At 40.7% G+C, this 15,449-nt stretch overlaps 1 protein-coding gene across 2 annotated transcripts in view; it reads left to right on the forward strand.

Annotated features, from left to right (window-relative positions):
* The window catches only part of grik4 (glutamate receptor, ionotropic, kainate 4), a 236,329-nt gene that overhangs the window by 203,482 nt on the left and 17,398 nt on the right, over nt 1-15,449 (forward strand). For both annotated transcript variants that reach the window (XM_053507303.1, XM_053507304.1), the window contains exons 12-16: nt 3,503-3,616; nt 11,879-11,988; nt 12,664-12,837; nt 13,117-13,282; nt 13,680-13,905. In XM_053507303.1, the coding sequence (XP_053363278.1) occupies nt 3,503-3,616; nt 11,879-11,988; nt 12,664-12,837; nt 13,117-13,282; nt 13,680-13,905 (790 nt within the window). The remainder of the gene's footprint in view (nt 1-3,502; nt 3,617-11,878; nt 11,989-12,663; nt 12,838-13,116; nt 13,283-13,679; nt 13,906-15,449) is intronic.

Here is a 15,449-nt window from a genome sequence, read left to right on the forward strand (position 1 = left end):
CTGTGTATCCAGGAATCCTGCTGCATCCACGGTTCTGTCGGCCTTGCTGTCGGGCATTTGTAACGCATAAATATGACACAAATGAAGGTGATGATGTCTAAGGACTGACGAGACGTGCTAAACAAAACGTGACTAATTTAATATCTGTGCTAATTACAGTAGACATCAATGTGATTCAGTTGCTCGTGGTCATGTGACATGGTGCACGCAGTACCATCCCCTTTTCGGCGCCACCATGATTCGCTCACACCTTACATCCACATAGAGATAAAAAAAACAAATAGTTTACCACTTAAGGTGGAGAAATTGTTTTCTAAAGCGTCTTAAATTTAGTTAGAGTCATCAGATTAAAATTCCTCGGAAAGTGTTGCAGTCCAAGCCTTTTATTTCCCACATGCGCAATCGTTTGTGACATCTTGCCAAATCAAACAGGGTTATCGTAATTAAAAGCTGCTAAACTTGCCGGTTTCAGGTGCTGATTAAGCACAAGATAACCATGTTTAGTCTTTCCTCTCAGGCACAGGTTGCTTGTCCTAATGAATTTCAATTAGCCCTTCCAGTCCTTAACAGACACCCACACAGATGTGTGTAAAGAGGCTCAGTTGAGCATGAAGGCTATTAATCCTGTTCAGACACTCACTAACCCACACTTGATAGAAATTTAATATGCTGTAGATTCCATTCAAAGCCGCTGACCTTTTCAGCATTGATGTTATTCGCTTAACAGTCGCATCAGGCTACTTGATTCATTCAAGTGATAGTTTTTTGTTTTTGTTTTGTCTTGTTTTGGCGGTTTTTCTCCGTAGGGAGTTGCATCGAGGTGATCCGTCGTGTTTGGGAAACTGAGTTCTTAAGTGAAGTTTTGTTGGAGCTCTTGTACTTAGTTTGAAGAGGCGGAATGGCTTTTGTGAAGCTATCTGTCTTAATTGTGCAGGCTAATGGAGGGCAAAGTCATTACCAAAATAAAGAAAAGAGTGCCGCCTCTTATTATTGTCCCAGTTCGTTCCATTGATGCATGCTCTATATAACTGACCTTCAGGATGCCCACTAAATTTAACTCTATCACATATATACACACAATGAAACAATAAAGGCCATGACGAAGAAGAAGAGCGTAAAAGGTGTCATGTGTGATATTTTATTCAACTTCTGACTTTTTTCCGTCATATGGATTAGTTGCTGTGAACTTCTGAACTGGCATGTGCTTTTGTCTCGATGCCAGACACTCTAGGATGAACGACAGCAGTATCATACAATATAATAAATGTTGGGATGAGCCTTTTGTTCCAATAATTACACAATCGGCTTCTTTGTCTGGGCACCGAGCATAGCCTGACTCCTTCTGCGTGTTTAGGGATGTTTGGAACAGCCTGCAAAAGAACATGTCTCAGAAGGAATCGGAAATGCCATGTCGGGAACCTAAGTAAATGCATTATTCATCCCAGATAGCAGCGACTTTGCCACAAAGAAGGAAGCGGGTGAGGGGGGGAGGGGGATCAATCAATCCGAGTTTGACTTAAAGTCGTGAGAGTGTGGCAGAGTGAAGAAAGAGCTTAGCAGTAAACTGTGTAAGCGCATACACAATCAGGCATGTAATTCTCTGTGCTTTGAAGAGTGGAATATTGCCCTAATCAATATGATTGTACAAAAAAAGGATGAAATTTTCAGCTAGGTTTATTGATTACTTTTTCTTGTTTTGTCGTTCTCACTTTGTTCTTCCATTTCAGTGGAGGTTGTAAAACTAGTGATCAAGCGAAATGTTTTAAGGCAATAAAAAAATAATACAAACGTTAATTTCAGACTGAAAATATGAAACCGAGTGGAATTTCCTAACCATCACTCTTCGGGAAAGGTTTTTCAAGGCTTTGTGAAGTGTGGCTCATTCATCCTTACGAACATTAGTGATTGTTCCACTCCAAACTTGAAAAACCATGTCTTCGTGAATGGTTGCACTGTGGACAGGGATACGGTTAGGGTTGAACTCAGTTCCAGTGAGGGCAAAGTGTCATGCTAGAGCATACTAAGACATTCTATATACAGTAATTGTATACTTCCGACTTTGTGGCCACAGTTTCAGCGAGATGTTAACAAACAGTTAACCATATACTGATCAGCCATGACATCACCACCACCACAGGGCATCTAATTTTGAGCCATGACATCAACACCACCACAGGGCACCCAATGTTCAGCCATGACATCAACACCATCACAGGGCACCCAAGGTTCCCCAATGCCTGCAAGGTCTAAAGGCCAGTATACAGCACAAATCAGGGAAAAAAAATGTTGGCTATAATGGCAAAAAACCCAAGATTTCCATCCAAACCTCCACACTTCCCCAGATTCCAATCCAATCATGCTCCTATAGGATACCCCAAACAAACGAGTCTGATCCACAGAAACCCTACTCCACAACCCACATCACCCAAAGGATTCACTGCAAACAACCTGGTGCCATCTACCACACCAGGATCAGAAAGTCAGCGGTTCAGGCCGACTTCACCAGGTTGCCGCTGCTGGGAGCTTAACCCTGTCTGCATCAGGGGTGCCATATAATGGCTGACCCTGCACTTTAGAAAAAAGAATTTTATGTGACGAATAAAGGCTGAACATAACTAACTGAATGTTACTCGAGGAGCCAAACCCGCCCTGATGGCACAAGAGGAATCCAAATCCAGGGTGGTTTTATTGTTATGGCTGATCAGTGTAAGTGAAAACCCTTTTTTCTTAGCATGAAACTCTGTGTGACCTATTGTGTTAATCAGCCATTAGGCAAATGTTACTCACATTAGAAGTATAAAAGACATCTGGTAAGACTTCCTAACAAGACCCCTATGCATCAATTTAATAAATGAAAAGGCTCCATGATATGAGTGAGCAAAGAGCGGATTCCTTATCCATCTTCACCAAGCCAGATTTCTGTTTTCTGTTTGCTTTTGTCTCTGCCTTGGCTGTATACTGAACTGAATTCTAATAAATGTTTCAAGGTTTTCTTTGCAGCCAAATTGCAGTCGGGTTTTCTATAAATAAGAATCTCTGAAAGTCAACAAGGCCTTTTTTTTTCCCCCTTGTGTAAAATCCGGACGCTGTTGGCTGAAACAATGAGCGCAAACCGTAGTCCAGATACCGCAATCCGCTTATCCCTGCAGTGGAGGGCAGCGGAGGAGCAGCAGAGGCTTGTCGCCTCTGGGAGTGGAAAATCCCACACAGATGTACTTTTCAGTTTGGTTTTATTAGTTGAGCTAAGCTTCCACGCTATGCCCAACAGCCCTAGATACTGTGTCAAGTAATTTATCATGACAGCATGCCCTTCACTAAAATACATTACTGTTGTTCACCTACTGTGCATGAGTTACTTTAACGGAGGTTATTTTACTATGTTTATTCAAGCAGACGTAATTGTCCGGCACATGTATTTGGACTCATAAATATCGGACTTAAGTATCTTTTTACCAAGATTTGCCATGTATGTGTAATTGTGTCTTGTGTGTGTGTGTTGCAGAAGGCGGATCTAGCCGTGGCTGGCCTGACCATCACAGCTGAGAGGGAGAAGGTCATTGATTTCAGCAAGCCTTTTATGACACTGGGGATTAGTATCATGTACCGAGTGCATTTGGTAAGGACACTAGGGCGACTCCGCCCACACCACCTTACTTTCCGCACTACGCACCACATTTGGAGATAGGCACTTTGGCTTGTCTAGCTGATGAAAGATTTCCTCCTGGTAATGTCCTGCATATTACTGTATTCAGTAATAAATGTAAAAGTTCTGAGTTCTTGATAATCAGGATGTCCTGCATGCTAATGCACCACAGTACCGCACTGCAGGACACACACACACACACACAGCGTCGGGCTGTTTCTTAAATCAAAGGTTTAAGGGAAGGAAGGAAGAGAAGGAGGGTGATTCAAAAAGACAGAGAGTGTGTGTGTATAAGAAAGGAAAAGTGATTGAGGACAAGTGGAAAAGACAGAGATGGAACAAACGAGTCAAGCACAGAGAAGCAAACTGAGGCAGCCGAAGAGGTACGATGATGACAGAAGCTGCATATTATGTATGTCTGACACAAATAAATAGGAATGAGATGAAGAGATTAAAGTAGCTCTAGCATGCTGTAGAGCGAAGCGAGTTGGTGACTCAGTCTGTCTTTCTTTAGCATCTTCTGCTTCTCTCTGCCTTATCCAGCCCTGCGGCTCCATTCAATACCTGAGCACCATGCTGCATGTGCCCTTATTTAGATCTAAATCCAATTGCTATTGATCTTCTGTCTCACAATTCCTACATAGATCCACTTTTTTTTCCTATTCTGAGCTTAAAATGAATTTTGCAGCTGATCAATGGAGGTAGAAAATGGAATCAAATATGGCGAGAATTACATGCTGAGAAATGCTGCTTCATCAAACCCAGTGTGTAATGTGCCGTGTTATAGTGCGTACAGAATGGAGTGTGTTGAATGAGCTGTAGGTAGGAGTCCCTGCTCTAAAGCTGCCTATACATAATAAGCATTTTGAACAAGCCTGGCTATGCAGTACAGATGATGAGTGGTTGCTGCTTTGCTAACCACATGTTTGGAACAATGCCCTCCACCGGTACTGCTTATTAACAGCTGGCTTGGAAATAACCCCACTACAAGGTAAAAGAATTATTTAAGTTTTGTCGTTTACTGATTTAAAAATAAGACTAACTTTATCATCAGTGTAATCTATTATTGCAGGGTAGTATGGACCTGGTACACTAGCAGAATGCTTTTCCTTTCCTCTAGTGTCATAGTAAATGGTTAATGATGATGATGGAAATTGTTCTAAACCAAGCAAGGTTACTAACAATAGTTTTATACAGTGGAACCTCGGTTCACGACTTCTAAGCCTTTGCCGAGAAGTATTATCCGAACAAAACTGTGTAGAGTACTAAGCCTTATGAATGATAATGCAGTATTAAATACAGTTCATAGTGACGGAGAACGGATAAATTCTATTTACATGTATTCAAATCGGTCTACAACCAAATCAGTTTACGACCAGAACTTAGGAATGAATTAAGTTTGTGAACTGAGGTTCCACTGTATATTTACAGGTGGCATTCAAGTCAATCCCTTGCTACACTAATGCATTCATCCCAGAGTTCTACTAGTGGTAGAAAGGTAGAACAACTCAAAAATGAATTAACACCTTCTGACCAATGGGAATTGAGAATTCAACAGCTCTGTGGTATAAGCTCTATAGTGCAAAGTCTAGTTCAAAGAAACAATTACAGTGGTGGCCAAAAGAATTGACACATAAGTAAAATTCACTGTTTTAATGACATTCTCAATGTAAAAGAAAATCATGATAATAAAAATAATTTATTATTTTATGGGTGGCTTAGTGATTAGCAATGTCGCTTTGCACCTACCTCCAGGGTCCGGGTTCGATTCCCACCTCGGGGTCTGTGAAAGCCACCTTCCACTGTCACAAAGAAAACCTGTTTGCGTTAGTGAAAAGCGAAGATTACGTATTTTCTGTGGGCCTTTTTTGTATTTTTGTATTTAGAATTTTTTGCAAGATTTAGTAAAGACGTAGTATATTGGTCCCAAGAATGTTAGCATTAACGTTTTTAAAGCAGCCAGGGCCAAGAGATATTATAAACTAAAGTTAAGTAAGGTTTAATGTCTATTTATTTTTAATTTTGTAAATGTTTTGATTATTTTTATTTGCAAAAATATGATTATAGTGTTGGAAATTGGTAAAATTGGTAATATTTTTGGGTGGCTGGAACGGATTATTTGCACTTACATTAATTCCAGGGGAAAATGCGTTTTGCGATACGAATTTTTGCCTTAAGAACTCAACTCCAGACTACAGAGGTACCACTGGATAAGCACTTTTATTGTAGAAGCAATTTCGCTCTCGGATTTATAAAGTTCTTTGAATCTTGAATTAGTATAACACATGGAATATGTTGTCTTAATACTTTTGGCCTCCACTGTACGTTGCCAGAACAAGTGATTTTGCTACTTAACATCAGTATAAGCCGTCCAGTTGAACATTTTTAGTTTTTTTTTGTTTTTGTTTTACAGCAATACAATTTCTACCATTGTTTTATTCACAATATTACACTAAATATAATAAACTAAATAATAAACTTTATTCATAATATATCTTAGATAAAAAACAGGCATTGAAAACGTCTTTACACATTTGACAGTACATTACGCCACTTTCACTATCTGAGAGATCTTTAGTTCCATGTTTACAGTAAACACATTTCCTTTGTATTCGAGCTTGTTGCTTTTTACTAGGTCAACATCACCTGACCTTCAGGCATTCCAGCATATCGTTAACATTATACAATTATTAGGAAATAATTAGCAAAACTGCAGCAGGCGTACGAAGTGTGACCTGAAAAGCACATTCAGGTTAATCCTGCTGCTCCTGCCGCCAGTCGTGTGAGGTACAGCGAGGCCTCTCGGGGCTGTGTTGTAGGAGGGGTGAAGTATAGGGTGTGGGTGAATAAATAAATGACTAATTAGCACAATGACTTAATTACTGAGTTGCACAGGGAGCCATAGCAGAATCATGAACATTCCCTGAAGGAGATAAAAGCCGCCCTCCTGATAGATTGTGTGCAAGAATGTGTGTGTGTGTGTGTGAGAGAGAGAGAGATAAAAAGCATGAGATGCCTTTAACTCCTACTACACTGAGAGTAGGCGAGCATTTGTTCTAGGAAGCTCTAACAGTGTGTCACAGCTATTCCTGTCTGTACCTGTGTGATTTTGCACTTTAAAAACAAGATCAAGGCTGCGACCTTTTTGTCCTTTAATAAAACAGTATTAGTAATATATGTATATACGTGTATATAAAAAAATCTCACAAGCCACCTACAAAATCCTGAGCATTAGAGCGGTGTATGAGATCGTGATGGAAGGCTAGCTGAGTGTTAACCACGCGTTCCTTTATCATTCCCTTCCCTGTCTCGCACAGCTGATGCCTGATGCAGGCATTTATTTACAGTAGACACACAGCAAAGGCAGCACTTATCCCGGAGAAGATATTTTCTGGCGTGTCACAAAGTAAAAACTCGGGTTTACACCTCTGGCACATGAAGCCGAAGTAAAAAAGTGTTACAGCTCAAACCTGGGGATATCTGAGATGTCTAACTCGGCCCTTTGCTACTGTTTTGCTGGTGAAAATCTGGATAGAAATCCACCATCCTTCTCCGTTCACCGTCTCCACGCTCCGATACACAGAACACAGCGTTCGAGCGCTGTTCAGCTCTGAGTGCCCGTCACCCACAAACGCGAGGATCACGGCACACGCAAATGAGCAACATGCCACGATTTCTTTCCCTTCACCACCCATTCCAGCTGGCTCCTGCTGCTGCAGTCCTGCTGCGCTGTGTTGATTGTGCCTTTGTGTACACTTAAACCCGAGTTTAGCACAAGGGCTGTAAACAAAACGCTCTCTTTTTTTCGCTCATAGCAGATTGCCGCTCACAGCAGATTGCCGCTCACAGCGCTGAACTTCAGTCAACAGACATACGCGGTCTCCCTCGGTGCTGCGTAACAATACAATTATTGTACCAGCATAAAAGTGCGCACACTGCCTTTAGTTAATTCCTCCTTGCTTTAATGTAGCTATTTAAAGCTGCCGCAGCGACAGCGATCATTGACAGCTTCGACGGTGCTCGGCTTGTATACACAGAGTGCACACAGGCATAATTACTGTTCTCACTATCTCTGACTCGACACTTATACTGTATCACTCAATTATACTAATATCAGTGGTGTTTAATTATTGCAACCCATGTTTCTGTGCCTTACACACATATACTGTACATCATTTTCATGCTGAAGGCTCTGGAATATTCCAAACGGTTGCTAATTATGTCACAGGCTGAGCGTTTCACGTTTGCGCTTTCAACCACCTGTACTATTTCCATCCTGGATGTCTATATACTGTTGATAAGATTGTGTTTTCTTAGACAGTAACTGCTTTCCTGATAAGATATTGTCGTAACCTCAACCTGTAGGACGGTCCGGCTAATTGGTGCTGATAATTAATTGTGCAGAAGTTTTCTTTCCTTAACTATTTAATTGCCCTTTAATTTGTGCACAAAATGAATGGGAAAAAATATAACACCCTCACTAGTGTTCAGACGGTGAATGGAAGGAATCCCCTCCTCTTCCTCAGCCTGTCTGTCATGGTCTCTACCAAAAGAGAGAACAAAGGAGAGCGACTTAGGGAGGCATCTTGCCGAGGGGTGGCACTGAGCACATGAAAATATTAAGTCTTGATACTTACAGTATTTGAGGTTGGGTACTTTCCTGAAGCTCATCCAATAAGAATAAATATATATAATTAAAAAAAGGTCAAAGCCGTTAGGTGTACAATTTGTAGAAAAAGGAGAAAGAAAGGTAGAAAAGATAAAGGTATGCAGCTGGTATCTCCTCATGAGTATAATATTTGATACACCTACCACTAGTCTGTAATAACTGAAAGATACACTTTTATTATTTTTACTACAAAAATCCAGTTGCTAATAATATCAACTATTTTTTTTTATAGTAACACTTACAAGCCCAGGTCATATACATATACTATAGAATGAGAAATTGTATACAAGGGGAGTTCAAGTGAAACCGAGAAAGAATGAACAATGGTGTAACACAAATCGTACCCCAATCCTATTACAAACCCCACCCTGCCCCATCCTCCCTCCATCCCCTATCCCTTATTTCCATTTCAGGGAGTTGGCAACCCTAGACCTGACCTGCCTAAGGGGTCCCAACGTGACACCACACTCCACACTCACTCCCGTGTGCATGATTCTGTAAAAACAGGCCCCTGATGCAAAACGAAAAGGAGGTATGACTCTGAAAGCTAAAAAGGAAAAGAAAAAAGAGGAAGATGAGAAATTAAAGCAAGAGAGTGATATGTGAAAGAGATATTGATGATTAAATGTAATCCTAAATAGTGCAATGCTCCAAGTCTAGCTTTACGTATGGTGGAGAGAAATTTGAATAAATACCCTCCATTAGCATCACATTCAACACATTTAATTTCATCTTTCATTGACATTTACTTTAAACAGACCAGCCTAGTATGTGGAGCTCTACTGGATGTGACCGAGTCTAATGCTCCACTGCCGGGAGTCAGAGTCGAGACACTGCCATCAGTCAACTCGTTAGCTTAGCAAGCAGTCCAAAGGATTGTAAATGGAAAGTAGTTAAAGTATTACTCTCACTCTTTCAATAATCGTCTATACCACTTTATCCTGTATACAGGGTCGGGGGGTCTCCAGGGTCCCAGGAGATTTAGGGCACGAGGCAGATGGGGAACCAAGTATTAATACATAATAAACAATCAAAATAAACGTGGTATCTTTCCTTTCTAGATTGATGTATTACGTATCGTTTGATATGACACCATTGGGAGATTTAGAGGGGGAATCGTTTAATTTGGACATTACCTTTTCTGTCTGACTGAGCTACTGTACATGTCAAATTTGGGTGTATTGGTGTAAGATACTGTGGTGTGTATTGGCTGCTAGGAAAGGCATAACCAGGCGATTTTTTTGCCTAGGGCCCAAACTGACTCTAAAATGACCACCGTGTGTTATAAAACATATAACAGATGATAATTTGAGTGCACCACCAGCAGTTGGTCCATATTTAAAAAATATATATATAAAAATTCAGCAATAAAATGTTTTTTTTTATTATTATTATTTATTGCAAATTGATTGTGTCTGTTTTATTAATCACTCTATATGATATTCAGTACTTCAAAATATGAACTTCTTAAATGTCTTTCTGCAAGTTTATGCTATTTATTCATTTAAAGCAAACAATTTTCAGTGTCCAGTATAGCCTGTGTTAAAATCTCTTCTAATGTTAATAGAAGCACTCTTTATAAACTTGCACTAATACATGGCTTCACTGCAATCTCCTGGCAGACTTAAGTACATTGTGTTTTAGTTAGAGAACAGGTTAAGTCTGTTAAAAAACACAATTTATAGTTATAATAAAATGTCATTTTAATGGCTTAATAATTATAATGCCAGTGGCACGGTGGCTTATGGTTAGCACTGTCGCATTGCACCTCCGGGATCCAGGTTCAAATCACACCTCGGGTGTGTGTGCATGGAGTTTGCATGTTCTCCCTGTGCTTGGTGGTATTCCTTCAACAGTCCAAATACATGCAGATTAGAATGATTGGTATTCCCATATTGCCTGTAGTGTGTGAATGTGAGTGTGTGTATAATGGATTGGCACCTTATCTAGGATGTACCCCGCCTTATGCCCTACATTTGCTGGGATACACTACAGGAGCCGCACGACCCTGTATATAGGATAAAGCAGTGTAGACAATGATTGATTGAGTGAGTGAGTAAATAATAATAAGGCCTTTTTTTGGGTTGTGGGTCCAGATGCACAGGAAAAAGAAAAAAAAATCTAAATGTTTAATGGATAGTGTTTCTCACTTTTCTTTTGGTGGGATGCATGGTGCCTTTACGTGATGATATTAAGAAGGTCGAAGAGGCTGATCTTTTTAACCGAATGCCAATCACTGAAACACTAATGAACATGATTGACACCTCAAAATTGTACATGATTGACAAGTCAGACTTATAAAGTGCTCTAAGCTGCAGCAGTGGTCAGTCACCTTATTCATTAAAGTGAATCCATGATTAAGCAGTTTTATAGCTTGATGTTTTATTCTAGTAGGTGGTGGTAAAATTTGTAAATAAGCTATGAATATAAAGTTGTTGTTTTTTTTTTTTGTATTTGTTTCATATTTTTTTTTATTATTTAGCTTGCTGTCAGTCCTTTCCTTAGTGAAATTAGCCAGCTACAGTAGTTAGCAGTTTAGCTGCATTTTATTGTGATAACACCTTATTGAAACCTGTAAGGATAATGTTGAACCATCAAGTTCATGGATAAAATGTTGGGAGAAAAAGATTTAAAAACAGCGATCACTTAAATGCTTGGTGAAGTTGTATTGAAAAAAATAAACAGTAGAAAGCTAGCAAAGATAGCAAAACTAGCAAAGATATTGAATGCACTGTACAAGCACAATGCAATGACAACTCTGAGGATTGTGACTAAACAATTGTACATTCATAAGGAATCCACTTGCTAGTGAGCCTAATTAGAAAACAAGTCTTCAATTTGTCAGAGAGAATAAACATTGGAGCAATGGGGAAAAAAAAGGGCATGCTGTGTGATGAGTCTCGATTGAGCCTATTCCAGATCATGTTCCATCATGTACAGTATAATGCCCACTGTACAAGCCTCTGGACGCAGTGTAATGGGGTCAATGTTACAGTACAGTATGTGAAAGCAATGTTATGTGACGTTGAAATTTAGTCAGCTGACAACCTGCATGTACTGAATGACCAGGTTATCATATCAGCACAGATATAGCACACATAAGAGCACAGACACATTGAAGAAATCATTTCCACACATGGATTGGCCAACACATTGTGTGTCGTAATTCAAACTAAAGGCGTGACATTGTTTGTTTGTTTTTTCCCCCATATAAACAATGTAGATTATCAGTGGTATCAATAACAGACCCTGATTGCATGGGAATATTACAAAATATCACCTGTCATTACCATTTCTCATAGCATTAAAGATTATAGCTGCTATGACTGTAACACAATACTATAACAGAGCATGGCCATAGGACAGGACAAGATCTGTCTTAACGTCTCCTGAGAGCGTGTGAAATATGCTATACATCTCTGTAAAGGTTCTAGTGAAGTTTTACTGGGGGGGAGAAAAAAATTTTTTTTTTCATGTTTTGCCAGTTGAAGAAGAAAAATCTTCACAAGTGAGCATTCTCTGAGGCATTGTATAGAGCTGCATTCTAATCATTTTGTCTATTTTAGGGAAGAAGACCAGGGTATTTTTCCTTTCTGGATCCCTTCTCTCCAGGGGTCTGGCTCTTTATGTTGCTGGCATATCTGGCAGTTAGCTGTGTGCTCTTTCTGGTGGCCAGGTAAGTATCCAGGTCTGCACTGAGACACACAGAGTATCAGATACTCCCTTTGAAAAGGAAAGGAAATGATGAAAGACTGCATGAAGTGTATCGTGCATACTGTAATGTTGTTTCTACTGCATTTGACACATTGTTGACTTGTTATTAGATTTTCCTAAGGTTTCATATTAGATTAAATTGTGAGATTTGTGTTTTGTGCGTGTGATGTGGTTATTCTTGCGTTACCAGCCAACATGTTTTTTCAGCCAACACCAGAATAGTGGGAGGATTTTATTGGATTTTGCCCAAACAGGGTTGTATTCTGATTTAATTGCTGGCTCTAAACTTTATCCCTGTTGTACTAAAGAAAACTATGCCACATGATGCAGATAAAATATTTGGATGTTTTACTGCAATGCAAACAGCAACTCTCTAGCAGTCCTGTCACTTGGCGAGACTTGGTGGCATACTCACCTCTCAGCAGCACTTTCCCAAAAGGTCATTATTTCACCATCGATCTTAGGCAAGCATGTGTACTTCACACTTCTCCACTGGGATTTAAAAAAACAGGTTGCAAAGCCACCAGGGACAATGAGTGACTTCATGCTTTGTCAACTGTTAAAGTTCCTGGTTGTGTTCCTGTTCCTGACTCTTTTTTTTTTCCTCCCCTCTGTCTCTCTTTCTCCTGGAATTCAGGTTGACCCCGTATGAATGGTACAATCCACACCCCTGCCTGAAGGGACGCTGTAGTCTCCTCATTAATCAGTACTCTCTGGGGAACAGTTTCTGGTTCCCAGTAGGGGGGTTCATGCAGCAAGGTTCCACCATTGCTCCACGAGCTCTCTCTACACGTTGTGTCAGTGGAGTATGGTGAGATCTCATCCACACACTTACACACACACATTCTAACCCTAGTGACCACTCGTGTTAGATAAAAGCAACACATCCTTTTCTTTACACTTCTGGTCTGTTTTGCTAGGCCTATCAGACCTTCTTGGCATTAGAGTCAATGGAGTATAGGAAGCTAGGGGTATTTATTTGAGCATAGGGTATATTTAAACTTTTTATACAGGGATCTTTTGGGGCAGTTCTTTTGCTTTGCTCCAGTCTTTTCTCTAATATTGACTTTTTCTGTTATTTGATGTACAGGTGGGCCTTCACCCTTATCATCATCTCTTCCTACACAGCCAATCTGGCTGCCTTCCTAACTGTCCAGAGGATGGACGTTCCCATCGAGTCTGTGGATGATCTTGCCGATCAGACAGCCATCGAATATGGCACCATGCACGGCGGCTCCACCATGACCTTCTTCCAGGTAATTTGTCCACCAAGGACAAGTGACACTAACGCAAAACCCAGTGCCAGAATCAATGCCAGTGTCAGCAGCCTTGTCAGACATGTCAGCACTGCTCATACCTGCTTGGACTCTGTCTGCTTACTGGCTTAGTGTCAACACAATTCGACATCTTTCTCCCTAGAGAAGACATGTTTATCCTTTTAATGTGATGTTTTCTGAGGCAGTGTTGCTTTTTTTTCCCTGCTTCTTTCCTGCTTTATCACACACACTCCATATTGTCAGCCTGCTTTCAGGGTCTTGATTAGTTTCATCCATCATACAGCTTAAGTACACACTCTGCATTGAATATACAGGTGTTCTAAATGGGCGGACTGGAAAATACATCGGAAATGGATCTTTCTTGTTTTCTGTGCAGAACTCGCGTTACCAGACGTACCAGCGCATGTGGAACTTCATGCACTCCAAGCAGCCCAGTGTATTTGTGAAGAGCACAGAGGAGGGTATCGCACGGGTACTGAACTCCAATTACGCCTACCTACTGGAGAGCACCATGAACGAGTACTATCGGCAGCGCAACTGCAACCTCACGCAGATAGGAGGTCTGCTGGACACCAAGGGCTATGGCATTGGAATGCCTCTGGGTGAGATCCACAAGAATAATCTAGTTTTGCTTTATATAGAGTTCTCTAATGAATTACTCAAATTTTCACACACACCCACACACACGCACACACACACAAACACGGGACGAGAAGGCCTGGCTTGCAGTCTCCACTCTAATTCATCCCTAAGGTGTTCTGTCAGGTTGAGGTCAAGACTCTGCACAAACCAGTCAAGTTCTTCCACACCAAACTCGCTCATGGACCTTGCTTTGTGCAGTCATGTTGGAACTGGTGTGGGGTTGTTTTTCAGGAGCTGGTCTGAGCTCCTTACTTCCAATGAAAGGAACTCTTAATGCTCCAGCATACCAAAACATTTTGGATAATTTCATGCTCCCAACTTTGTGGGAACATTTGGGGATGGCCACTTTCTGTTCCAACATGACTGCGCACCATACAATGGGGCAAAAAAGTATTTAGGCAGCCACCAATTGTGCAAGTTCTCCCACTTAAAAAGATGGGAGAGGCCTGTAATTTTCATCATAGGTATACCTCAACTATGAGAGACAAAATAAGAAAAAAAAATCCAGAAAATCACACTTTAGGATTTTAAATGAATCAATTGGTAAATTCCTCTGTAAATATTTGGTCACCTACAAACAAGCAAGATTTCTGGCTCTCACAGACCTGTAACTTCTTCTTTAAAAGGCTCCTCTGTCCTCCACTCGTTACTCGTTACCTCCACTATGGCCAAGACCAAAGAGCTGTCAAAGGACCAAAGTCAAAGGCTAACATCAGTAACACACTGCGCTGACAGGGACTCAAATCCTGCAGTGCCAGACGTGTCCCCCTGCTTAAGCCAGTACATGTCCAGGCCCGTCTGAAGTTTGCTAGAGAGCATTTGGATGATCCAGAAGAGGATTGGGAGAGAAGGAGAAAGAACGCTGAGTTGCATCCAAAGAACGCCATACCTACTGTAAAGCACGGGGGTGGAAACATCATGCTTTGGGGCTGTTTTTCTGCAAAGGGACCAGGACGACTCATCCGTGTAAAGGAAAGAATGAATGGAGCCATGTATTGTGAGATTTTGAGTAAAAACCTCCTTCCATCAGAAAGGGCATTGAAGATGAAACGTGGCTGGGTCTTTCAGCATGACAATGATCCCAAACACACCCTTTGGGCAATGAAGGAGTGGCTTCATAAAAAGCATTTCCAGGTCCTGAAGTGACCTAGCCAGACTCCAGATCTCAACCCCATAGAAAATCTTTGGAGGAAGTTGAAAGTCTGTGTTGCCCAGCGACAGCCCCAAAACATCACTGCTCTAGAGGAGATCTGCATGGAGGAATAGGCCAGAATATCAGCGACAGTGTTTGAAAATCTTGTGAAGACTTACAGAAAACGTTTGATCTCTGCCATTGCCAACAAAGGGGGTATATAACAAAGTATTGAGATGAAATTTTGTTATTGACCAAATACTTATTTTTCACCATAATTTGCAAACTCTTTAATTATTTTAAAAATTCTACAATGTGATTTTCTGAATTATTTTGTCCCTCATAGTTGAGGTATACCTATGATGAAAATTA

The sequence above is a fragment of the Clarias gariepinus genome, chromosome 11 (genome assembly GCF_024256425.1).
Source record: "Clarias gariepinus isolate MV-2021 ecotype Netherlands chromosome 11, CGAR_prim_01v2, whole genome shotgun sequence".
Classification (NCBI taxonomy): Eukaryota; Metazoa; Chordata; class Actinopteri; order Siluriformes; family Clariidae; genus Clarias; species Clarias gariepinus.